At 45.8% G+C, this 26,103-nt stretch overlaps 1 protein-coding gene across 1 annotated transcript in view; it reads right to left on the bottom strand.

The window, feature by feature from the left end:
- Positions 1–26,103, bottom strand: part of APAF1 (apoptotic peptidase activating factor 1) — an 87,286-nt gene that overhangs the window by 49,630 nt on the left and 11,553 nt on the right. Inside the window, 7 exon segments of the mRNA XM_038387752.2 lie at positions 606–732; positions 11,060–11,244; positions 11,892–12,005; positions 14,949–15,080; positions 16,758–16,925; positions 21,246–21,484; positions 21,940–22,071. Of these exon segments, the coding sequence (XP_038243680.2) occupies positions 606–732; positions 11,060–11,244; positions 11,892–12,005; positions 14,949–15,080; positions 16,758–16,925; positions 21,246–21,484; positions 21,940–22,071 (1,097 nt within the window).

Genomic DNA, 26,103 nt, shown 5'->3' on the forward strand with positions numbered 1-26,103 from the left:
CTGGTGGTCTCATATTATATTAATAATTGTAATATTATTAATAATTCCACCACTATGTCACTCAGGGCTGTGAAAAATTTAATCCTCTGACCACCATAGTTAGGTGGACCAAACCTCTGTGCAGCCGTGGCTAGGTTAATAGAAGAATTCTTCCATCAGTCTAGCTACTGTCTCTCAGAGAGGTGGATTAACTACATCAATGGAAAAATCCTGTCCTTTACTACAGAGGCACAACTGCAGCACCATAGTTGTACCGTTACAGATGCTGTATTGCAGATGTGCCCTAAGGCAACATGATCCACGGGTGTACTTAAAGAAAAAACAAACAAACAATCTAGTATAGGCATCTCTATATTACATTGGCTATAGCTGCATTTAGGGGATATTAACCCTTGAACCATATAATCCTGTATCCTTCTGAATAAAAAGATGACTCAAAATAAGTTATACAGTTAAAATAATTTAGGCACCATTGTCTATAACCTTTTGAATTATTTTCCCTCTGAAGTACTCTAGTTTCTTGGCATCCTTGTCTAGTAAAACAAAAACAGAAAAACTTAAGTACTATTTTGTCTGGATTGTCATATTTTATTTATGTATTTTACCTGTAAGGTTTTATCAGCACCACAAGAAGCTATTCTCTGTCCATCCTTGGAAAAACACGCATGATAAACTGCATATGTATGGGGACGGACAACCAAACGGGAGAGGTTCTTCATGGATTTTTTATTTCTACAACACAGAAATAACAGTCAATGATTTAAGAAAAATACTAATAAGTGAGGTCTCTTCTTTCAATCTAATCCAAACACAAACTGCCTGTACATCTATGTTTTGCAGAGCACTTTAATCTTCCAGATTTCAGGGCATAAGAGTAACGTATATTGCAACCTGCCACATGCAGTATAAGGGCTCGGATAGCTATATGATCTGATCATCCAAAAGTGGGATAAGGTTTGTATGAAGAGTTATCACCTACATGTTAAGTTGTTGCTCACTAGTAGGGCACTTTCCTTCCAAAAGCGTATTTAGGACAAGTATAGAATCAGACGTATAGGACTGGAAGGGACCTCAATAGGTCATCTAGTCCAGTCCCCTGCACTCAAGGAAGGACTAAGTAATAACTAGACCATTCCTGACAGGTGTTTGTCTAACTTATTCTTAAAAATCTCCAATGATTGATATTCCACAACCTTCCTAAGCAATTTATTCCAGTGCTTAACTACCCTGACAGTTAGGAAGTTTTCCCTAATGTCCAACCTAAGCCTATCTTGCTGCAATTTAAGCCCATTGCTTCTTGTCCTATCCTCAAAGGTTAAGAACAACAATTTTTCTCCCTCCTCTTTGTAATAACCTCTTATGTATTTGAAAACAGTTATGTCCCCCCTCAGTCTTCCAGATTAAACAAATCCAATTTTTTTCAATTTTTCCTCATAGGTCATGTTTCATAGACCTTTAATCATTTTTGTTCCTCTCCTCTGGACTTTCTCCAATTTGTCCATATCTTTACTGAAATATGACACTCAGAACCAGACAAAATACTCCAGTTGAGATCTTAGCACTGAATAGAATGGAAGAATTACTTCTCATGTCTTGCTTACAACACTCCTGCTAATACATCCCAGAATGACGTTCACTTTTTTTTTTTTTTTTGGCGCAAGTGTTACGCTGTTGATTGTCATTTAGCTTGTGATCCACAATAACCCTCAGATCCCTTTCCACAATACTCCTTCCTAGGAAATCATTTCTCATTTTGTATGTGTGCAATTGAATGTTCCTTCCTAAGTGGAGTACTTTGCACTTGTCCTTATTGAATGTCAGACTATCTACTTCAAACAATGATCTGGACAAACATTTCTCCAGTTTGTCCAGATCATTTTGAATTTTAATCCTATCTTCCAAAGCATTTGCAATCCCTCCCATGTATGTCTTCCACGGGTGTTCAAATCTACCTTCCTTCCCAAGACTTATCTCCACACGTTACATTTTGTGTTTATATCTATATCTATCTATCATCTTATGGTTTCTTGCTATATCTACATGAATTACTGTTTTCAGCATTAAGAACCAAACCTTGCAGTCTACAGTTTAGGTATAGAAGTAAAAAACAACTACCTACTGTGATGGGGAAAGGCCAGATGGCTATAGAAAAGTAATCTTATTGGGATCCGGGAAGTGGGCGGGTGAAGCCCGTCCACCGCTAAAGGATCCCCCCCAGCATAAAAGGGGGATCCACAAGACCTAGATACCCAAAAAATTCCAGGGGACAACAACTAATAAAATAACAGGGATGGGAGTGCAGTCAAAGGGTCAAACGAAGAGAACCGGACCGGGACACCGAGCAGAGAACCCCGGACAGCGCCCACTGCTCCTCAAAGGCGTCAAGGGAGTCAGAGGATGCCGCCCAAAGGAACTCTGCCCGGATACGTGAACGGACAGAGGATCGGAAATAGGCCCCACACTCACAGGAGACTCCATCGGCCAAACTCCTCACTCTGGTTTTGTAGATGGCCATTTTAGCTAAGGCCAGGAGAAGGTTGACCAGGAGATCCCGTAACTTTGTGGGGCCACGGATAGGGAGTGCATAAATGAGAAGGCGAGGGGAGAAGTGCAACCAAAAACGTAATAAAATATTGGCGAGGAGCCGGAATAGGGGCTGCAGCCTGGCACACTCCAGGTATACATGTGCCAGGGTATCCCTCACGCCGCAAAAGGGGCAGGTGTCTGGGATTGAGGTGAACCGCGCCAGGTATACGCCCGTGCTCACGGCTCCGTGAAGGAGCCACAACTGACATCCCCAGCGGGCCTTAGGACTAAGGTGAAATATAGGCTGGCCCACCGGGGCTCCTCACCCTCCAAAGGTGGCAGGAGGTCCCACCATTTTGTATCGGGGCGGGACACAAGGGTGCGGGCATGAAGGGTGTGGAGCACGAGCGTGTAGAGATGTTTTCTTGGCGCGGTTTGAAAGCAGACTGGCTGCATCTCGTGCAGCCGGCATTAGTGAAGGGGTCGGTTGGGTCCACGGGGTAGGGGTCCAATTAAAAGCTCCGGCGGGCCTGGGGTAACGGGTGGGCGGGGCGTGCCCTCGGGCAGGACCCGGTCAAGATGAACCCGAGCAGCGGGCGGCGAAGTGGCCTTCACCTCCTGAAGTATGCGCCGGGGAGTACAAGGTCTGGAAAGCCCCATGTGCTGACGGAGCGTCAGGGGATCCAGCCAGTCTCCCCGGGCATAGTCCAGGAGATCTCTGACTCTTGTGACCTCTGCCAGGATCAACCTCTGGGGCACCGAGCGGGACTCAGCCACCTGCATAGGGAGCTGGGGGTTGCGTAGAGGGGCTCTGCGAGGAGATCTACCCCCTCGGTGGCCGCCCCGGACCTGGTCGTTGTAAAGAGTTTCCAGGTCCGGAGGAGGTCCTGGTAAAAGACGGGCAGCCCGGAGAGATCTCGCGGAAGACCTCTCGGATGGAGATAAAGGAGCTGCCGGTCGTATCGGAGCCCTCGGAAGCAGCGCAGGAAGGCGTGCGCCAGTATGCTCCATGCCGGACTACCTGCACCATAAAGGAGCCTCTGCAGGGTTTGGAGACGGAAGACATGGACCTGAGTCAGCAGACATTTTAGGCCCTGCCCTCCCTCCTCCAGAGGTAGATGAAGAACCCCTGCAGGGACCCAGTGCAGTCCTGACCAAAAGAACTCCAGAATCGATGTCCGGAGGTTGGCCAGGAAACCCGGGGCCGGGACCAGGGTGTTGAGCCGGTACCAGAGCATGGACAGGACTAGTTGATTAAGCACCAGCGCTCTCCCTCAAAGGGAGAGGAACCGGAGTAGTCCTGTCCATTTCCGGAGCCGCTCTATCACCCCGCCCTCTAAATTCTGCCAGTTCGCCGGCGGAGAGGGATGCGTAGCAGAAAGGTAAACGCCCAGATAGAGCAGCGGACCCATGCTCTACCGGATGGCCTGAAGCGCGGGTGGGAGGGAGTTCGCCTGCCGCCAGTCCCCTACCACCAAGCCAGAGCTCTTGATCCAGTTGACCCGCGCGGAGGAGGCTGTCGAATTGATGGCCTGGCAAGCCTCCACCCGCGCCAAGTCGCCCGGGTCCTGGACCACGAGGAGCACGTCATCAGCGTACGCCGACAGGACCAGCCGCAGCTCCAGCTCCCGCAGCACCAACCCTGTCAACCTCCTTCGGAGGAGACAGAGGAAGGGCTCTATCGCCAGAGCGTACAGCTGGCCCGAGAGGGAGCACCCCTGCCGTACTCCTCGCCCGAAGTGGACCGGTTCGGTCAGGGGCCAGTTGAGCCTGACCAGACACTCTGCGGAGGTGTACAGCGCCCGGAGAAAATTCACAAACCTGGGTCAGAAGCCAAACGCCTGCAGAGCGCTCAGGAGATACCCGTGATCCGCCTGCAGAGCGCTCAGGAGATACCCGTGATCCACCCTGTCGAACGCCTTCTCCTGATCTAAGGACAGGAGGGCGAACGACAGACCATCCCTACACCCAAGTTCCAATAGGTCCCGGACCAAATATAGGTTGTTGAAGATGCTGCGGCCCGGGACGGTGTAGGTCTGGTCTGGTCGGACCACGTCCGCCAGCACGGACCCTAGCCGCAGCTTTTGCCACGACTTTGTAGTCCGTGCTGAGGAGCGAGACGGGACGCCAATTTCGTAAATCGCGGAGGTCCCCCTTCTTCGGCAATAAGGCCAGCACGGCTCGCCTGCACGAAAGAGGGAGGACCCCGCTCTGCAAAGACTCGGCCCAGACAGCGACTAGGTCTGGGCCCAGGAGTCCCAGAACACGCGGTAGAACGCCACGGTCAGCCCGTCCATGCCCGGAGATTTATTGGTGGGCATACGATGGAGGGCTTCCGAGAACTCGGCCAGAGTGAGAGGCAGCTCTAGCCGGTCTCGGTCGCCCACGCTGACCGTCGGGAGCTCCTCCCAAAGCACTCTGCAAGCGTTAGGATCGGTCGGATCCGGGGAGAAAAGGCTTGCGTAGAAGGCTCTCGCCCTCCCGCACATCTCCATCGGATCCGTGAGGGGGGTGCCATCTTCTGCCAGTAGGCAGATGATATGTTTCTTAGCCCCCCTCTTTTTCTCCAGGGCGTAGAAGAAGCGGGAGCCGAGATCCATCTCCCGAAGGAGACAGATGCGGGATCGAACAAAGGCACCCCGGGCCCGATGGTCCAGAGCTCCTCCCGCTTCTCCCGGCACGCTCCGCAGAGGGGTGGTTACTCAGGGCTGGCGGCCAGACGCCTCTCCAGCTCTAAGACCTCCCGTTCCAACTGCTCTATCGCCTCATCCCTCCGTTGGCTGGCGCCCCGGGTGTACTCACGGCAGAAGAGCCGGGCGCGCACCTTCCCTAGGTCCCACCACTGCCGCGCCAAGGGAAAGGCATGCCGCTGCCCTCACCAGGCCAGCCAGAACTCCCGGAAGGACGCCACGAAGCCCGCATCCTCCAGCAAGCTGTTGTTACAATGCCAATAGGCCGGCCCCAGCCTCTCCGCGCAGAGGGAGGCTGTCACGGTGGCTATATGATGGTCAGAAAATGGGCCGGCCGGATGCTGGAGGAGTGGGCTCGTGAAAGATGAAAGCACGATAAATAAATGCGGTCCAACCGGGAGTGGCGCGACCGATGGGCCTCCACCCGGACAAAGGTGAACGTGGAAGTGTCATCCGGGTGGTGGTCGCGCCAGACGTCTACCAGGGAGTGGTGTTCGACTATCTCCTGGAGGACGGCGATGGCGGCCGGGCTCTGCTCGGTCCCCGAGCGGTCCCGCTCCTCAAGGGTGATGTTAAAGTCCCCTCCCAGGACCAGGCACGCCTGAGGATCCAAGGTGCCGAGGAAGGCGGACGCCTGCTGATAGAATTGCAGCCGCTCCGGGCTTGCTGCTGGGGCATAGATGTTGACGAGGTTGACTACGAGCCCCTCCATGCGGACTCGGAGGTGCAGCAGGCGACCCGGCACAACCTCAGTGACCCCCAGCACCTCGGGCCATAGGTCGGGGGAGAACAGGGTCGCCACTCCAGCCGTATGAACTGTGAGGTGGCTAAAGTAGACCCTGTCCCCCCAATCCAGCCGCCAGCTGTCTTCGGCGGTCTGATCCGTATGGGTCTCCTGCAGGAAAACCACAGAGTACCTCCCCTCCCGAAGGAAGGGGAGCACCTGGGACCTGCGGAGACCCATCCTACAGCCACGGGTGTTCAATGTTGCAATGGTAAAAGGTGCCATGAGGAGGGCTGGGGGGAATCCTCGCCAGCAGGGATGCTCGTGGCTCTCGGCGGGCCGCGCAGCAGTCCGTGACCCACCCCGTAGGTGAGTAAGGAGTCATGGAAGAGGCGGACCCGCTGGTAGGCCACGGTGCCCTGCCTCCCCGTCCTTTTACCCTCTCCCATGAGGGCCCTTGCGGCCCGGAGGATTTGATTGAAGTCCCCCCATCGCTGGAGGGCAAACTGGACTTTGTTGCGGGAGCCACGGACGTCTTCTAGAAACTCCCGCAACTCCTCTCGAAGCGCATGGGGGGCTGGGGTTATGGTCTGGTTACTCCTCGACGGGGCCCTTGGTACAGCCCCGTGGCCCACCGAGACGGGCAGACAGGGTGCGGACCCCCGACGGGGCTCCTGATGGGTTGACCTGAATGCTGGGGTGATAGGGGACGGCGGAGGGAGGATAGCAGCCTCTGGTAGGTCGGGACGGGTAAACACAAAGGCCGCTCCCTGGGGGTCATCTGTTGGCAAGGGGAAGGTGACAGCCCCAGGGGCGGCAATAACATCTTGGGATGTGGATGGGATAGGGACAGGGGCAGGGGCAAGGTTAGAGGTGAGATTTTTGGGTGGGGAGAGGGCTCTCAGTGATGCCGGGCGCAGGCTCTATGTTGGATTTGGCAGCCACGGCATCAGGGGGTGGACTCTCTTCTGTAGGGCCCTCTCCCGGGAAGGAGGTCGAATGTTCCTCACCAACGACGGTTGCCCCTGGTGGCTCAGGTCCCGGCCGCGTGGCACTGGCCGTCGCCTCAACAGGTTCGGCGGCTCTCAGTGGGGTGCCATCTGCAGCCGGGTTTATGGAGGAGTCCACGGGTCCCTCGGAGGTGGGAGCGGAAGCAACGGTTAGGGGGAGGGAGGATGGGGAAAGGGAGGCTGGAGTGAAGTCGCCTATATCGAGGCCCGCTGGCATAGGGTCGTCCTCCCCCTGGGTAACCGGGGTCAGACCCAGGGCCTCGATCTCCTCGTATATTGATGGAAGATCAGTTTCCGCCACCTGGGAATTCTCCCCGCTGCCACCTGACGCTACTGTTGCCTCGGGGCACACTGAGGTTTCAGATGGAGCCTCGGGGGTCTTGGAGGACAGGGACTCTCGTGGAGGGGAAATACTGCCTTCCAGTGCTGCCACGTCTTCCCCAGCCGGCACCGGTGGATGGAACACACCCGTGGGCAAAGCGGAAGGCTCGGCATCAGTGCCCCCTTTCCTGGTTTTCCGGGGGGCCTCCGAATCAGATGGGAGGAGCGGAGCTCGAGCCTTCCGCTTGCCCCGCTTCCCCTGGACTAGGGCCCAGCCCTCCATGGCATCATCTGGGGGCTGGCTAGCAGGGGTTGTGTCAGGGGGCAGAAGCGATGGCTCAGGGACTCGAGGGGGTAACGGTGGGGCAGCCCAAGGGAGGGAAGATTCCCCTTGGGGCGGGCCCTCTCCCATGCCCGGCAGTGTCCCTACCGCACCCTCCTCCACAGGCCCCACTAGATTGCAAGCAGATTGCAATTCTCGTCTGGGCATAGTTGGGGAGGTGCCCCTTGGGCCCGATCGGGAGCAATGGTGGACTGAGAAGGAGGAGGGGTGGTTTCGGGCGCTGGGCAGCCAGGGGCGCCGGCGATGACGGGGCTGGTACTCTGCCGGGGCTCAGGGGTCCCAGATGCCCCTCCTTGCCGGGCCAAGGGGCAGTCCCTCCGGACGTGCCCCATCGCCCGGCAGAGGTAGCACCGGGCCTCCTCTGTGAAATAATGCACCTGGTAACGGGCCCCCTGGTAGGGGACTAGGAAGGACCCCTCCAGCGCCTCTCCGTCATGCGCCGCCGGCGGCAGTTGAAGCTGCACTTGCCAGCAGAACAAGAGGAAGTGACGGAGGGCGGGGTCTTTGCAGCCCAATGGGAGAGGGCTGATGACAGAGATGGGCTTCTCCAAGGTAGAAAGGGCGGGTAACAGGACGGCATTGGGGAGAAAGGGAGGGACGGAGGTCAGGACCAGGCGGACGCCCAGGTCCTCTAGCAGCTCTAAGGGGACAAAGACACCCACTACTGCCAGGCCCTTCTCCACTGCCTCCTGTGCGGTGGCCTCCGATGTTAAGAAGACGACCTTGCCATACATTTTGGAGGCCGCCACAATGGCCGTGGGCCCCACCACCCTCGCCAATGCCCGGACATAAGTCTCCACATGGGGCGAGGCGGGCACCAGGAGGCAACGGACGCCGTGCTTCCTGGTCATGGTGGGAAAGGGGCCCCGGCCGCTATAGATGGTAGTGGAGGCGGTGGGCAAGAGAGATGACATAGCGGCAGGCAGGGGGGCTGCCGCCACCTGGGCATACGCCCTGGGGGCCAGAGGAGGGACACTCGCAGAGCTGGTGGAGGGAACAGCAGGGAGGGACGCCCCAGCCGGCGGTGGGGCGGGGGCATTGGGGGCAGCCCCTGCCATGGAGGGCCTGGTCTTCTTAGCAGGGCCCTTCCCTTTCTTCTTCCCCAGGCCCTTCCCGCCGGCTGGGGGGGCTCCCCCTGAATCTGAGGGTGTGAGAGACGTGGCAGCAGTGGAGGTCACCCCAGTGTCCGTTGCTGCTGGTGCCCCAGAGGGGGCGGTGGCAGATGGTTCGGCGGCGGAGGTAGAGGCTTGAGGGGGTGATAGAGGGGCAGGTGGGGGAGGGGTAGCTGGGGTTGCTGGAGGAGCCCCACACATCTCATCTCCCTCCATCGTGAGCAGGGAGGGAAGGAGACACACCAGAAGGAGGAGGGGAAAGGGAAGCAGGTCGACCACTCCTCCCCGCTAGGCTGCAGGCAGGGGAGGAGGGCGCCAAAAGGGGTGGGTTGGACGGGGGGCAATCAGGGGTTAGGGTTCAGTCGCCTACACAGGGTGGAATTCCGGCTCCTCTTGGTGCACTAGGGGAGGGTGGGATACAACAACATTGGGGGTGCAGTGAAGAGGGTTCAAACTAAAATGGGGAGTTGCACAAGCGCATGGGAGGGGACATGGGCACACGGAGCAAGGGGCTAAGCAGGCTGGAGGTAGGGCAGGGAAACCAAGGGGCTAGCCTCAGAGGCTGGGGCAGGGCAAACTAACAGAGGCTGCAGGAGGAAATGGGTGGGGCAGGCAAACAAACTGAAGGTAGTAAGCAGGGGCTGGGGTAAAAGGGGGGGGGAAGCTGCAAGTAGCAAATGGGGCAGGTTGCAAGGGCAAAGCTGGAGGTGGACAGTCGGGGGGGGGGGGGGCACATGCACCCACGTGCACTTGTACAAGTCTTTTTAAGCTGGCTGCTGCTTCTGGCCCAAAGAGTGGAAATAGGGCATGGCAAGCCAAGCAAGCAGCTGAGTCCAGAGGCAGGAGCTGAGGCAGATGGTATACAGCCAGTGGGGGTGGTGGAGGGGGCAGCGGTGGTGGTAGTAGTGGTGGGGGTTGGGGGGGACACAGATGGATCGGGGGCAGCTTCACGCCACACCCCCTGTGTCCCTGGAAACACAGTCAAGACCCCCACCACAAGAGCACAGTTTGAAAATTACTCAGTCTTAGGCCCCCTCCACGGTGGTCTGCAAAGTCTCTAGGTGCTCCCCCACTGGTAGATGGTCCTCTTCTTCTCCTCCTCGGGCTCCAGTAGCTCCAGGCAGCGGCCTCTGCAGCAGCAGGAACTCCAGGTGGTGGTCCAGGCAGGCAGAAAGGACCCCTCTCAGGTGGTGGTGGTGTCCACAACAGCAGTGGCTGGGGTCCCTCACTCCTTCTCTCTGGGGAGTGGGCTAGCAGCCCCCCGCCACCCTGGCGCTGCAGTTGGAGCAGTAGCAGCACCCAAGAGTGGGGGGTCCAGCAGCCAGGTAGCAGAGAACAGGGGGTGTCTGGCCCAGCCAGGGGAGCGGCTGGAGCAACAGGAGGAGCTTAGGGCCTAGCAGCAGGAGTAGCAGCTTCCCACCTCCCTCCAAGCTAGAAGGCTGTAGGAGAGAGAGATTCGCTCCAGGCTAAACAAATCCCTGGCACCAGGATAAGTTAAATGGCAGTTGCTCCAGGTCAATTAAGACACCTGGAGCCAATTAAGAACTTTCCAGAAGGCAGGGAGAACATTAGGTTGATTGGGACACCTGAAGCCAATCAGGGACTGGCTGAAACTAGTTAAAAGCCTCCCAGTTAGTCAGATGGGGGTGGACATCAGAAGCTATGCTGTTGGAGAGACTGAGCAGTACACACCATATCAGGCACAAGGAAGGAAGCCCTGAGATAAGGGTGAAGTGGAGCCTGAGGAAGTGGGAGCTGCTGTGGGGAAGTAGCCCAGGGAATTGTACGTGTCATGTTTCTAGAAGGTCAGCTACCATAGATGATACTATTAGGCTCCCTGGGCTGGAGCCCGGAATAGAGGGTGGGCCCGGGCTCCCCCCTTTATCCCTCCCCCCGATCACCGAGACGGGGAGACAACAGAGACCGTGTAAGGAAGGATAGCTTCTCCTCACCTTCCTTGCTGGCTTATGATGAAAATGGCTCAGTAGACTGACCCTTGTCCCTAGAGAGAGAAGGGTTAACTGGAGGGTCACAGTAAACCTCTCAGGCTAGCGAAATCTGCCAAGAAACGCAGGACCCACGGAGAAAAGGACAGAGCTTTGTCATACTACCCACCCCAATTGAATTAACCTGCCATATTATCTTTTTGGCCCTTTAGAAATATTTTTTAGATTTACAATTCCTCAAATAGCTGCATTTCTTTTTATCAAAATCATAATGCTCTCTAAAAGTGTTTGTGGATTAATTGAACATAGAAAATAGTTTTCAGAAGAGTTGTTTAGTTTCCCAATACGCAAGAAACCAATTTATCAAGACAGTTTGTAACTACTTACATCCATTCCAGGTAAAACGCTCCTTTAACAAGTTCTTGCTGAGCTTGCAGTTTAGCTTGTTTATACACTTCTGAAGTCTCTGGTTGACACAGCCCTAACTGTATGATGTTAGGAAATGGCTGCCTTCCAAGAAGGTGTCCGTTTAAAGACAGAAATTCCTGAAAGTTTTCACGTACTATGCTATCCTGTGAACAAAATAGGTATGTTTGATAATATAGATAGAACTGAGCATGGACATTTTTCAGACATATTATTCATATTTTTGCATCTTGCATAATAATTCTAGTCTTTCAGAAGTGCAGTTTATTTTTAGTCCTGGAACAAACAGATTTAATAAAATGGAATATTTGGAAGTAACCTATGTATTACACTGATTCCCCCAAAATAATGGGCCAGATACCATCACTTTTACTTACAATAAGTAGTCCCTTAATCCCAAAACAGCTCTCTTAAAGTCAACTAGTTATTTCACAGAGCAAGGGTCAAAGAATCTGTCCCAACAGGATGTGGGGACTAGAGGAACCCTACCAGTGTTAATTCTTACTAATTATAATTATTCAATATTTTTACAACCTCTACATAAATTATGATTTATTTATTTTTAGTCTTCACATTGACTATATACATTATGGTCTGTTACTCATCTACATATTAAATGTCCAAGAATTTATTTTTTCTTCCCCAACCTATAGGCTTTACTGTAAGGCAACTCCATAGTTCACCACTCCTTCCTTTGGCCTCTAACCGATTAATTATTTTTAATAATCTGAAATCAAACAGAAAAACAAGGTCTGGTTAGAGATTATTAGTCATTTATCTTAAAGTAACATACCTTTTGATCCAATATATGGCTATATTCTACATATTCATGAATCAAATGGGCAGGCCCTACCAACTCCGTTTTTGCTTTTATCCAATCTAGAGAAAACATGAGAGCACAAAGCTCCTGAAAGAAAAAAAAAAAAGTTTAACAAATACATATATATGGAAAAAAGCTATTGCATATATAAAATTGTTGTGTCTAGCATTTTTAAAATGTGTACAGTAAAAATTAACATCCCTGTAAGGCTTCAAAGCTTAAATAGACTGACAAAGGAAAAAAACCACCATATTAAAAGAAGCCTTAAAAATCTAAAATTTATTACTGGCAAAGTTTAAGAACAGGCCTCATCAGTTATGAACACTTAAAGAGAGAGTCAGACAGCAATGTAAGATCCTGAAAGAGGGATCCTCAGCCAGAGTTACTTAGTACTGTGACATATGGAAAGAGAGGAAGGATAAACTTCGCAAATATTAGTTTTAGTTAAATGTTCAAAAACAAGAATATAGTCCAACAGAATGTCCCACAAAGATTGACAGAAGACTTTTTAAAGCTTTCATAGTCCTGAACAAAATCAAAAATATAACTACTGTGCATAAAGCTGCCATTGCCAAACTTTAAAGCAGTTTCAGGGTAAAATAACCAGAACGGATGGAATAAATTCTGTCTAGCAAAAGGATGAAGCTGTTTCTAACATCACCTCTATTGTGCATTAACCTGACTACCCAAGAGCACTACACTATATAAAACTAATTGGCTCTATTTTAGCAGAGAAAAAGTTTATAACTTGAAAAACTGGGTCGACAGACTTTAATGCCCCTCCTACAGTAGGAAGTGTTATTGCCACTTCTAAGCAGTGAAATATTTATAATAGTGAGAGAGGAGGGGAAGGGAAATATTCCATAAAGTAAGTGAGATGAAAACCCTAACCACTTCTTTGAAGAATTTGAATGTCTTGTATCCCAGATATGGACACAGGACATTTTGTTTTGAATGTGTCTAGTGAAGAGTAACTGATCTTTAAAGAAATGTTTCATTACAAAAATTAAAATGAAAAGTTATGAAAATTATATTTTATGTAAATTTCATATTTACCAACAGTTACTTTTTTCAGATTCAATCTCTTAGTAATCTTTTTCCAAGCATCCCCAATTTACCCTACCAGATTATTTTTGTTACTTTCTGGTAGCACCAGTCTGCTAAGTGCTGTAGAAATGAAAGACAATCCTATGCTTCAAAGTTTACAACTTAAAAACAAACAAACCTTCTAATTTTTTTTTTTTTATGCTTGAGCGCAAATGGAGTTTCAAGAGGATACAACATGATAAGGACCCTGCAAACAAATTCTCTTACTTATATTATACAAATTAGAAACCTAAAACCCGATGGAAACATTTCTAATTTTGAAACTGACAAAAGTTAAAAACTCAAACAAAAAATGGGAGAAGCTGATGTATTTTTCCATAAAGCGTCCCCTCCCATTTTTCATCCAATTATAGAGCTAACTGAAATTTTTCATATGTTGAAAAGAAAAAAACAAAAAAAAAAAAACCACACACAACACAAATAGGAAGAAAAAATTAAATGACAAAATTTCTTTTTGACCAGTGTCAAACAGAATACAAAACCCAGTAAGATAGATGAAGGCATCGATGTAGACATCCCCCAACTCCATATCCAGAGAATGACTCACATATAACAGAACTATGGTGAGAGCAAAAATTAAATCTGATGAGATAGTTAATCTAAACTATTTCCCCTCCCTCAGGATTTCCTCCTAGCCAAAACAAGCTACTTGTAATATAAGAAGGAAGCAGTATGGCGAATCCAAAGTATTTAAAAATCATGAGGAAGGTGTCCCAGTTCAGGACAACTGCACCTCTATTTCACCGCAGTGATCCATCAAGGGGCATGCATTCTCTGGCTTCCAGCTCCCCAGCCATTACCTCTCTTGGGTGGAGACCTGAGTCTCTCTCCCTTCTGACTAGGGTATTTCCAAGCTGCACAGTTCTCTGCCTTTATTGTATTATTCTCAGAAAGGGACTCTGCCTAAGCAGGTTTGCTTACTTTCTCTTCAGAGAGTAATAACAGAGCGATTACCTAGAGTTACAAGTTACCACATAGCTCTTTCTATTTATTCCTAGGGCAAAGGCAGTAAGTACAGAAAAAACATTAAAAACTGTAAGCGAAACTACATGTATGCTAATAAGCTTACCAGAGATCAACCCAACTCCAACATGGGCTCTGTCAGGTGATTAGTCCTTAAAATCCACAAAGGGGTTTCTTCTGCGGCCACAAGTTCATAACAGACCCAGCCAGTAGGCCAAGTCCTTTGAATCCTTCCCTAAGGACTGGGGCCCTCTGGTGGACCTGTGGTCCTGCCCATTTGCTGGATCAAGAAGTCCCTGAGTCTGTTTGAAACCAGGCTATTTTATCCAAAAATTGTCTTTGTCTGTGGCTCCCTGGAAAATCCAGTCTCTCCAGTGCATGGCTTCAAAGTGATGATAATCAAAGGAATTACATTAGCATACCCCCTCCTCCTAGAGAAGTTGCATATAATCACAATACCACAAATACCTGCATTTTTAATACAATGAACTACAACAACATTAATCTTAACTCAATGAGATTTAATTTAATTAATTAAAGTTTGTCCATGATATTATCCTCTGTCACATCAGGCTCCCAAAAAATCATGAAATTTTAAAATAATAGTTGGGGCTCTTTTTATTTTCCTTGATTTTTTGAGCCTTTAAGCTTAAACTTTTCTCTGCAATTATGAGAAAGCTAGAAAGTTACTTTTTTAAATGAACAAAGATTTTGGCGTAACCACCTGATTCTAAGAGCTGGGGCTTGACTTCTGTGTAAAAAAACAAACCAAAACACAATGACAACAAGAAAAGCCAACAAAAATCAACCAACACCACACCAAATATTAAAAGACTTGCAATGAAATCACAGGAGTTTGCAACATTGAGGAAGAGACTTTTGTAGGAAATGGTTATGTAGAGAGAGACTATGTGGTTGTGGGAGAAAGGAGAGAGGTAAAGTACAGGAGTCTGAACTTACATTCTGCATGTTGGCACTAGCCATGTGGTATGCTAGAAAGTTATACCAGTACATACAGTCCTCTTGAGCTGGAGTGGGTATATGTAGTTGATAATGTTTCATGTACTGATTTACTATCTTTTTATGCAGCTCCTGCAACAGCAATAAAATTTTCAATTAATACTGTATCAAATCCTGGACTAAAATATTTCTATTGGTTTTTGGTTTTAAAATATTGTATTGAATGAATTAACTCAAAATTTAATTACCATTGCTATAAAATGTGCAATAAGTGAAACAAACATCTAAATTCACGAATCTGAAAGATTAATTTTTCTCCTGCAATGGTTTTTCCACAATATCTTTCGGGTAGTCCCATGTCTAAATCAGGACCATATTTTCACTAAAGGAAATCCCAAAGTTCTGGGCACATCACATCATATTTGTCAAACATTGTAAATGTATAAAGCACTTTACAAAATAAAATCATTTGATCACTGGATCACCAATTAAATCACCCCAGAGTAAGCCTGCAGGGCAAAGTTGTAAATTGATAGATTGTGGATGGGAAGAGAGTGCAACAAGGCTAATTAACCAATTACCCAGAAAGTAGAAAAAGCACAAGAACGAAGTGCTCAGGGAGGAAAAGAGCCTGGGAGGCATTTCAGAGGCAGAGCCAGGAGAGATCACTCAGAGGGAAGATGCATTCTGTCTCCCTCAGCCTTGGCTGAGCGTGCTGTTGCCAAGTATATGCTATTGTAAATTCTGAGCTGCGCAAGTTGTAAAGGTGGTGGGAAAGGACACTATAAATAAATTGCAAAAGGTGTTCGAGAAAGGAAGATTTCCAAGCAGTTCTTGGCTAAAAAAAAAAAAAAAAAAAAGAGATGGGAGCAGGACGATACCCTGTTACACCCTTTCTCATCATTAGCTTCCAGAAAATAATGCGATCTATTTTAAGTACTACAACCAAAATTAATAATAGTTCAGCCTTTGCCTGACCTACTTTTAACTTTATTCTCCAAGTTCATCCACTGAGCTTTGAATGTGCTGACCATTTGGTGTGTCCAAGATATGAATTTGGAAACATTATGCTCCAACTATGGAACTAAACTGGAAGTGAAACATGGGAAACTATTTTTTTAAGATCTAAATTTTAAAGGTTTTATGCTTGTTGTCAGCCTTGAGTTATAAAGCCCTTTGTAACTTACATAAGTAAGTTTTGTTGTTCTTGTTCTTTTGCTTTATTTCCTCACTGTTAGTTTTGTTAAATGAATGTGTGCGAGAAGGTGAAGGGAAGAGAATCTGAGAAAAATAGACTATTTGCAATCGCTTTCTCATTCCTTCCCTAAGGTTTCATTCAAGAGACCACCAATATGCACACACTTTTCTATTTTCTGCGTTTAAAATAGACCAAAATAGAAGTGGTAATTCCAATTCTAGTGTCATCTTAACACTTCTTGATATCATGTAGTGATGTGGATAATGCATCATCTTCTACTAGCAATGGGTTATAGCCAGAGAAACACAAGACAAGAAATATATTTCAAATACATAATTCCAAACACGCCCACTGTCATCTCAGCTCAGTGTTTTCAAATTACTCAGTATCAAAATAGTCAAAAATGAATGACTGAGAAAAAACAAAACTGTTTAACTCAATAGGCATAGTTAAAGTTAACTGTATTTAGAATCTATCTTTACAAAAATGGTTAATTAACATTCTGTAACATAGGAATGATTTAGACCATGGCTATTTTCTGTTACAGAAGTGTATCTAACACACAAGGCTGACCAATGTAAAGAGTAAGTATATACTAGTAGTTACTGTACCTGAAGCTGATTGCAATTCTTCTCTGTGAGGAAGTCAAGTTGAAGATCATGCAAATAATAATGGAATGATTTCCCATTACGATCACAAAATAAGAGAGATTTATTAACAAATTCTTGCAGAATATCTTCAACTTCTTCAGTCTCCATATCCCAAAGAATACAAAGCACCTAAAAAAAAAAATTTAAAACATAAAAGGGGTAGGACTAAGGAAGCAATATGACTATTACCCCAAAATTACAAGAAGTCACAAAATTACTTATTTAATTTGTAATGCATAAAACTTCTTGCACAACAGACAAAACAATGAGGTCAGCAAAGTGGGGGGGGGAGGGATAGCTCAGAGCTTTGAGCATTGGCCTGCTAAACTCAGGGTTCTGAGTTCAATCCTTGAGGGGGCCATTTAGAGATCAGGGCAAAAATTGGGTATTGGTCCTGCTTTGAGCAGGGGGGTGGACTAGATGACCTTCTGAGGTCCCTTCCAACCCTGATATTCTATGGAAGTTAACTTTTCCATACCAAACTAGATTACAGATCAATCTAGGTTTACATAAAAATGCATTTTAGGCATTTTTTAGCACTAAATATTGCCAAGAAATGCCTGAAGTTCTTCAGGAGGGATTTCAACCTCCAAAGCAAGCAGAAGGGAAGAGGAGTCTGATATCCAAAATATTTAGACTACCGCTGGACCAGATGGCCAGAAGTCAGTGTATTTAAAATGCACCAAGAAAAAAAAAAAAAAAAAAAAAAAAAGACAAACATGGTTAGGACACACACTAGATCTGAGTTTCAGAAAAAATTACAATAGGTTTTCATTTTTGGGAGAGGGGAGCAAGGCTTGCATTAGTTTACTTAATTGTTGGTTGGAAAAGGATAGGATTATTTAAGACGACTTTTTACCTGTAATACTGGATTTATTTTTTATTACTTATATCTTGTAAATATTAGAATGATACAAACCAAAGAGTTTACTTTTAGAAGTAAAGGTTAAGAAATACTTTTTATCAAGGTACATTCAAAACGTATCTTACCCAAAACCTGCCCCTCACGCTTCGTGCATGATATAGCCACAGATCTCTGAAAGTGTTTCATGTGGAAACATGCCATAAGAACCAACATTTTTAATCTAATCCTTTCTGATACCATCTGGCTCTGTCTTATACTTTCCCAGTAAGTCTAAAGTGTCTTGAAGTTTTGAAAGGGGATGGAAGGCATTCAGCTGAACTAAATAGGTTCCTATGAATGGCAACTATCTTAAAAAGACAACTTAGGGTATTTGTATCAGAACACAAGAACGGCCATATTAGGTCTGACCAGTGATCCATCTAACCCAGAGTTCTAGCCAATGCCAGGTGCTTCAGAGGGAATGAACAGAACAGGTAATCATCAAGTGATCCATCCCCGGTCACCCATTCCCATCTTCTGGCAAACAGAGGCTAGGGACACCCAACTGACTTCAGCAGACATGCATTTTGATCTTTTAATCAGTTTCAAAATATTATCCTTGATCAACTTTTAGTCTATAGTAGAATGCAATAGTACATTTCCATTCTGTGCAGATACATCTGGTAAGCACCTGGAAAGCACACCCACTGACAGTGTCAGCATCAAAAGGAGACACCTACCAAACACCTCAGGCAAATCTCAATGATAGGAATCTCTCTTCATATATGAAAGGTACAAAGAGATGTTTCCTTGATCTAATACAGAAATATTTTCCAGACATACCATTTTGAATGTAGTCAAACTGACTGAAGTCACAAAGATACAAAACTCTCATTCTGCATATTAGGGGGTCTTAAAGTAGGATTCTCTGGTGATGTTACCTCAAAAGCTAATAATGGGTAGGATACGCAAGAAGCTGGAGCTCCAGAAAATATTTCTGTTTGAATACGAGTACAATATATTTTCATTTTCTTAGAGTAGGGATCACACATTTTAAATAGCAATTATTTTAATTGATTTTATTATTTTACACACCATCAATATTGTATATTTTTGGCAGAAGCCGTAAGCCATTAGTAACGAATTTCATTTAATAATCTTACCATACCTATGCAGTTTTGAAATAGAAGTCAACCTTGTTTAGTAGTCTGCTTTAAGACACAAGCTGCATAGGGAGGTAATCAACGAATTTGAAGACAACTTTAAAATAAGTGAAAAATATATGGTATTCATCAAAAGCCATGATATGTAGCAACACAGGCTACCATTAAAACACACTGTTTTGGTTCTTGGAGGAGATTGTGCCAGGGGAGGAAATATTGTTCACTTTGGGAGTGGGATAGACAGCCTACAAGGGAGAGAGCCTGCGTATCCAGGCTAGGCACCTCCTCCCTTGGCTCTCAGGCTCTCATTTGCCAGTTGGGGTAGAGCAAGGAACTGATTGGCCCGATGCTTGTCCCTCTTCTCCCAATAATTTAAATGTCTTCCTGTGCTTTCATGGCCTTTTGTCCCCTTTGCCTGCCCCACCCTCACTTCCCATAGTGGTAGTATAGGAGCTGTTTTTAAAACGCTACAGGTCTGACTGCCAGTATTAGGATCCGGAAAGAATTTTTCCCATTGGGCCAAACTGGCAGAGGCACAGAGAATTATTTCACCTTCCTCGCAGTATCATGGAGGCAAGATACAAGAATAGAATAGAATAATAGAATATGGAAGTTTAATGAGGAATTTACAGTAATGTTGTTCTGTTACAGTTTGCAACTGATGGCCAGCACAGATAAAGGCTAAAGGGCCACTTCGCAGAGGTAAATCTGTAAGTCTGTACTGGGACCCGTCCTATTCAACATATTCATAAATGATCTGGAAAAAGGGATAAATAGTGAGGTGGCAAAATTTGCAGACAAAACTACTCAAGATAGTTACGTCCCAAGCAGATTGTGAAGAGCTACAAAAGGATTTCACAAAACTTGGTGACTGGTCAACAAAATGGCAGATGAAATTCAATGTTGATAAATGCAAAGCAATGTGCATTGGAAAACATAATCCCAACTATACATATAAAATGGGGTCTAAATTGGCTGTTACCACTCAAGAAAGATCTTGGGAGTCATTGTGGACAGTTGTCTGAAAACATCCACTCAATGTGCAGCAGCAGTCAAAAAGGCTAAGAGAAAGTTGGGAATCATTAAGAAAGAGATAGAAAATACATATTGCCTCTATATAAATCCATGTTATGCCCACATCTTGAATACCACATGCAGATATGGTCGCCCCATCTCAAAAATGATATATTTGAATTGGAAAAAGTTCAGAAAAGGGCAACAAAAACGATCACTGGTATGGAACAGCTTCTGTATGAGGAGAGATAATAAGCCTGGGACTTTTAAGCTTGGAAGAGAGACAACTAAGGGGGGATATGATAGAGGTCTATAAAAATTACAAAAGGCATGGAGAAAGTAAATAAGGAAATGTTATTACTCTTCCTCATAACACAAGAACTAGAGATCACCAAATGAAATTAATAGGCAGCAAGTTTAAAACAAACAAAAGGAAGTATTTTTTCACATAACGCAGTCAGTCAGTGGAACTCTATGCCAGAGGATGTTGTGAAGGCCAAGATAAGAGGTTCTAAAAAAATAAACCTAGATAAGTTCATGCAGGATAGGTCCATCAATGGCTATTAGCCAGGATTGGCAGGGATGGTGTCCCTAGCCTGTTTGCCAGAAGCTGGGAATGGGCGACAGGATGAATCACCTGATGATTATCTGTTCTGTTCATTCCCTCTGGGGAACCTGGCTTTGACCACTGTCAGAAGACAGGATACTCAGTAGATGGACCCTTTGATCTGACCCAGTATGGCCGTTCTTCTATTCTTTAATTTCACCCAGGATTTTGAACTTTGCTTAAGGAAAAGTGGGGACCAGAACTCTTCACAGATCCAGATACCACTTGAGTACACCCTTATATGGGCAGGGCAAGAGGAATCAGAAGTGAGCTGAGAAGAGTCTGTCCCAAGTTATGGGTCACATGCAGGGAGCTATATAACCCCACACCCGGCCCAGTGAAATGCCTGGTATGAGAGAGAGAGAGAGAGAGATGAGGCTCGTAACACTGGGAAGGAGCACTAAATTAATCAAGTGGAAACCACTTAATTCACCTCTGTGTCTGCCTTCATTCATCTGCATGTTCTGACCAATGGTGATCATGCTTACTCACTCAACCTATCTCAACTGCTAACCTCTTTTGATATGCTTTTTCAACTTTTGGCTAAATCAATTGAAGTCTGATTAAAAGAGCTACATAAGAGCTAGGTATTATATTATTTCAACAGTTCTTCAGTTACAATCTCTTTGGTTAAATATCAAACTAAGATACGATAGGACGATGGAGCTAGTCTGCTGCAGTTTTTTTTTTTTAAATCTCCATGGCAATAAATTCTTTGCATTAGGTCATACACATTGATTAAAACCAGTATTTTTTTTTCTTTTAAAAAAGTGAGGAGTTCTATCTCACTAACTATAAAACTTAAGTTTTGCTGTTATTACCTTAGTCGGCACCTTGACATCCTTTTGAAGGACAGAAAGATCTTTATAATAGTCTTTAAAATTTTCATTTAACATTTCAACACTCATGGACATGGCTTCATCAAGTGCTTCATAATCATAAGATGATGATTTCCTTATTCTTTTAAATTGCTTATTCTGCAGCTGTCTGAGGTAATACTCCCAACGATTAGGGAAATCTCGTAATAATGCACCTATCAATGACACTACAAGAGGGGAACCTGAAAAACATGAAGAAAAAGGTTAAAATCTTAAATGGAGATAAACTGTTAAGCAATAGGATCCAATAGTTAAACGTAGCTGTTGATGAGGAAGTCAGGTCAGGTTCTTGTTTCTTCAACAAAGGTCTTGGGAGGCTGGAGACCAGGCAAACAGAATAAGCTGTCTATGTATGTGCTTGTGATATGAAACTTTTGGGAATTCATTTGAATACTCTTTCTGTATGTACTCTAAACAGATTGAGAAGGGGTGTAGAAAAAGCTGTATAGTCAAAAACCAAGATAACCATTCATTTGGCTTACAAGCAGAGGTCCAGTAATAAATTGTGGTGTTCATTTAAAACGATGCTGTATTACAGAATTAATGTCCCTTTTTTAGTTTCTACTTTATAGAAATAAAGTAGAAACTAAACTACAAATATTTCTGATTATAAAATAAAAACTAGCAAACTACATACCTTTGCATTCCCTTACAATACTATCAGCCTCTTCTGGCAGATGTGTTATTTTCTTATTAACAAATAGAGATAAAATTTCAAGGCCTTTGTCATGTGCTAATCCACTCTCCACAGGAACTTCATATTTATTACCTGGAGATTTAAATTAAGTAAAAAACAAAACAAAAGAAAAACACCTTAGTAAGAAGTATCTGAAATATTTACATTAGCGTGTGTGCAAGAGGTTAGAGGACTTCCAAAACAAAACTTTAAACAAGGTACATGCTTGGAGAGTTGGCTCTTATTTCCCTGTATGTAAACTAAAGTACTTTTGTACCAAGAGTGATGGGAAAAGGAGCAGAAATTGCACTTATCAAAACCAAACTGACATTTAATAATAAGACTCAAAATAACTGTTACTATGATAATTATTAGACTATAGTTTAGTATTCAGGCCATCTCCTTCCCCACTCAATAAACTCAGTATTTAAAATGTACTAAGGAGACATGGTGGAGCTTGGCAGCTTAGGTAAAACATCACTGACTGTACAAATTTTGCAAGTGTATTTTTTTTGTTTGTCATACCATAGGTATTTATTAAACTGTACAATATGTAAAATTGCTAAACAAGTTCCCATTCCAAAAAGGGAACATTGTAGCAGCCCAAATCTAAGACAACACAGACGGGAAGATGGTCATCAATTTCACAGAAGAGAGGAGATTCTCAAGTGTCGAAGACTTAAAGGGAATGCACTTGGCTAACATTAACTATCAGGCTGTTAGATGCTTATGGGAGGGGACAAAAGGCAGCAAACCCAAGACAACTGGTAAATTTGAAAGGCAAGAACTGAAGGTCAGTTTTCTTAATAATAAAGATGTTTACACTTTAAAAATAAACCCAAAACTGTACTGCTCTTTCTTGTGGCACATAAGAGGAGGAGAAATATCCCACCATTTAGGGAAGGAGGAAATTAAGTTCAGCACCCATCCTTAAGAAGTTGAGGAAGGAAGAATGAGAAGGTTACTGGCCAATCTGACCAATATTAATATTCAGGCAAAATCTGAGCATGAGTTCAGTATATGAACATTTGCAAGCAGTATGCAATTACATGATGTCTTTATTAACAGGTGATGCCAAAACGTCAAAAGTAATTAGCAGATAAATATATTCAATATAGAACTGTGTTGTGGACAAGAATTTAAAAAACTAGTGATTTTGGGTGCTCAACTGGAGATACTTCAAAGGGTCTGGATTTTCAAAAGTGCTAAAAACTGACTCTCTGAAAGCAATGATCTTAAATTGCACACCCAAAAACAAAGGCAACTAACGTAACTAGCAACTTTTTGAAATCTTGGCCCATATTGTTACCTGGTTGATATCATAGAATCATAGACTTTAAGGCCAGGAGGGATCACTCTGATCACCTCGCCTGACCTCCTGCACAACGCAGGCCACAGGATCTCCTGTAACAAACCCCTAACTTATGTCTGAGCTACTGAAGTCCTCAAATCATGATTTAAAGACTTCAAGGTGCAGAGAATCCTCCAGCAAGTGACCCATACCCCACACTGCAGAGGAAGGTGAAAAACCCCCAGGGCCTCTGCCAATCTGCCCTGGAGGAAAATTCTTTCCCGACCGCAAATACGGCGATCAGCTAATCCCTGAGAATGTGGGCAAGACTCACCAGCCAGACACCCAGGAAAGAATTCTCTGTAGTAACTCAGATCCCACCCCATCTAACTTCCCATCACAGGCCATTGGGCATATTTACCTCTAATAGTCAAAGATCAATTAATTGCCAAAATTAGGCTATCCCATCATACCATCCCCTCCATAAATTTATCCAGTTTAGTCTTGAAGCCAGATATATCTTTTGCCCCCACTGCTCCCCTTGGAAGGCTGTTCCAGAACTTCACTCCTCTGATGGTTAGAAATCTTGTCTAATTTCAATTCTAAACTTCCTGATGGTCAGTTTATATCCATTTATTCTTGTGTCCACATTGGTACTGAGCTTAAATAATTCCCCTCCCTCCCTGCTACATATCCCTCTGATGTATTTATAGGGAGCAATCATATCTCCCCTCAGCCTTCTTTTGGTTAAGATAAACAAGCCAAGCTCTTTGAGTCTCCTTTCATAAGACAGGTTTTCAATTCCTCGGATCATCCTAGTAGCCCTTCTCTGTACCTGTTCCGGTTTGAATTCATCCTTCTTAAACATGAGAGACCAGAACTGCACACACTATTCCAGATGAGGTCTCACCAGTACCTTGTATAACGATACTCCTTATCTCTACTGGAAATACCTCGCCTGATGCATCCCAAGACCGCATTAGCTTTTTTCACAGCAATATCACATCAGTGGCTCATAGTCATCCTATGATCAACCAATACTCCAAGGTCTTTCTCCTCCTCTGTTACTTCCAAGTGATGCGTCCCCAGCTTATAACCAAAATTCTTGTTGTTAATCCCTAAATGCACGACCTTGCACTTTTCACTATTAAATTTCATCCTATTACTATTACTCCATTTTACAAGGTCATCCAGATTGTCCTGTATGATATCCCAGTCCTTCTCTGAATTGGCATCACCTCCCAGCTTTGTGTCATCCATAAACTTTATTAGCACACTCCCACTTTTTGTGCCAAGGTCAGTAATAAAAAGATTAAATAAAATTGGTCCCAAAACTGATCCCTGCGGAACTCCCCTAGTAACCTCCTTCCAGCCTGACAGTTCATCTTTCAGTGTGACCCATTGTAGTCTCCCCTTTAACCAGGTCCTTATCCACCTTTCAATTTTCATGTTGCTCCCCATCTTTTCCAATTTAGCTAATAATTCCCTATTTGGAACCATATCAAAAGCCTTACTGAAATTGAGGTAAATTAGATCCACTGCGTTTCCTTTGTCTAAAAACCATCTGTTACCAGAGCAGACTACCTGCATGATCTACCTTTTGTAAAACCATGTTTTATTTTGTCCCAATTACCACTGACCTCAATGTCCTTAACTACTTTCTCCTTCAAAATTTTTTTTTAAGACTTTGCATACTACAGATGTCAAACTAACAGGCCTGTAGTTACCCAGATCACATTTTTTTTCCTTTCTTAAAAACAGGAACTATATTAGCAATTCTCCAGTCATACGGTACAACCCGAGTTTACAGATTCATTAAAAATTCTTGCTAATGGGCTTTCAACTTCGTGTGCCAGTTCCTTTAATATTCTTGGATGAAGATTATCTGGCCCCCCCGATATAGTCCCATTAAGTTGTTCGAGTTTGGCTTCTACCTCAGATGTGGTAATATCTACTTCCATATCCTCACTCCCATTTGTCATCCTACCATTATCCTTAAGCTCCACATTAGCCTCATTAAAAAATGAGGCAAAGTATTTGTTTAGATATTAGGCCATGCCTAGATTATCCTTAACCTCCACTTCCTCCTCAGTGTTTAGCAGTCCCACTTCTTTATATGGTGTGACTCACCACCGCGGTGCCTCCTGTTGTTCGGTCCGGGAATTAGCTCACTCCATATGGCGCGCCCTCCGCTGGTGGTGTCCCGTCCGTCTCTCGCCCTCTGTTGGCGCCTGGACCCACGTTGCTCCCTTCTCGCAGGGTCCTCTTCAGGACACTGCCCTCCGGCAGTACCCCCTAGTCTACGCTCACTCCCTTCGGGGGAGGGTGTTATCAGGCGTTCTTCTCTTTGCCCCAGCCACAATGGCCAACCACACCCCAAAGTCTAACCCCTTTTGGCAGAGGTCTGGTGTAGTCCGTGATGGCCATTCCTAACAGCCAGGTGTAAGTGCAAGGTGGAAGGGGGGGACCCAGGCACACCCTCTGCTCTGGGTCCCGACCCAGGGACCCTTTGGCGACAGCCTTCCTGCCTGCCCTCCTTCTTTCCCCTTATCCATCTCCCCTTCAGCTCCTTTGCACTGGCTAGGCCCTTTTCTCAGGGCCCACAGCCTGGTAGATACTGGGCAGGAGTTCCCTTCTGCTCCCCCCGCCTGCCCAGCACTGCGCTGTCCCTGGTGCTAGTCTCCTCATGCACAAGACAGACCTTCACCCTCTGAAGGCCCAAGAGAGACTGCCTGACTCTTACCTGGGCAGCCTTTATACAGGGCCTAGCATGGCCCTGATTGGCTCTGTAACAGGCCCTCCCTGATTGGCTGCCCATCTGCGCAGCCGCTCTG

Source organism: Dermochelys coriacea, chromosome 1, assembly GCF_009764565.3.
Source record: "Dermochelys coriacea isolate rDerCor1 chromosome 1, rDerCor1.pri.v4, whole genome shotgun sequence".
Classification (NCBI taxonomy): Eukaryota; Metazoa; Chordata; order Testudines; family Dermochelyidae; genus Dermochelys; species Dermochelys coriacea.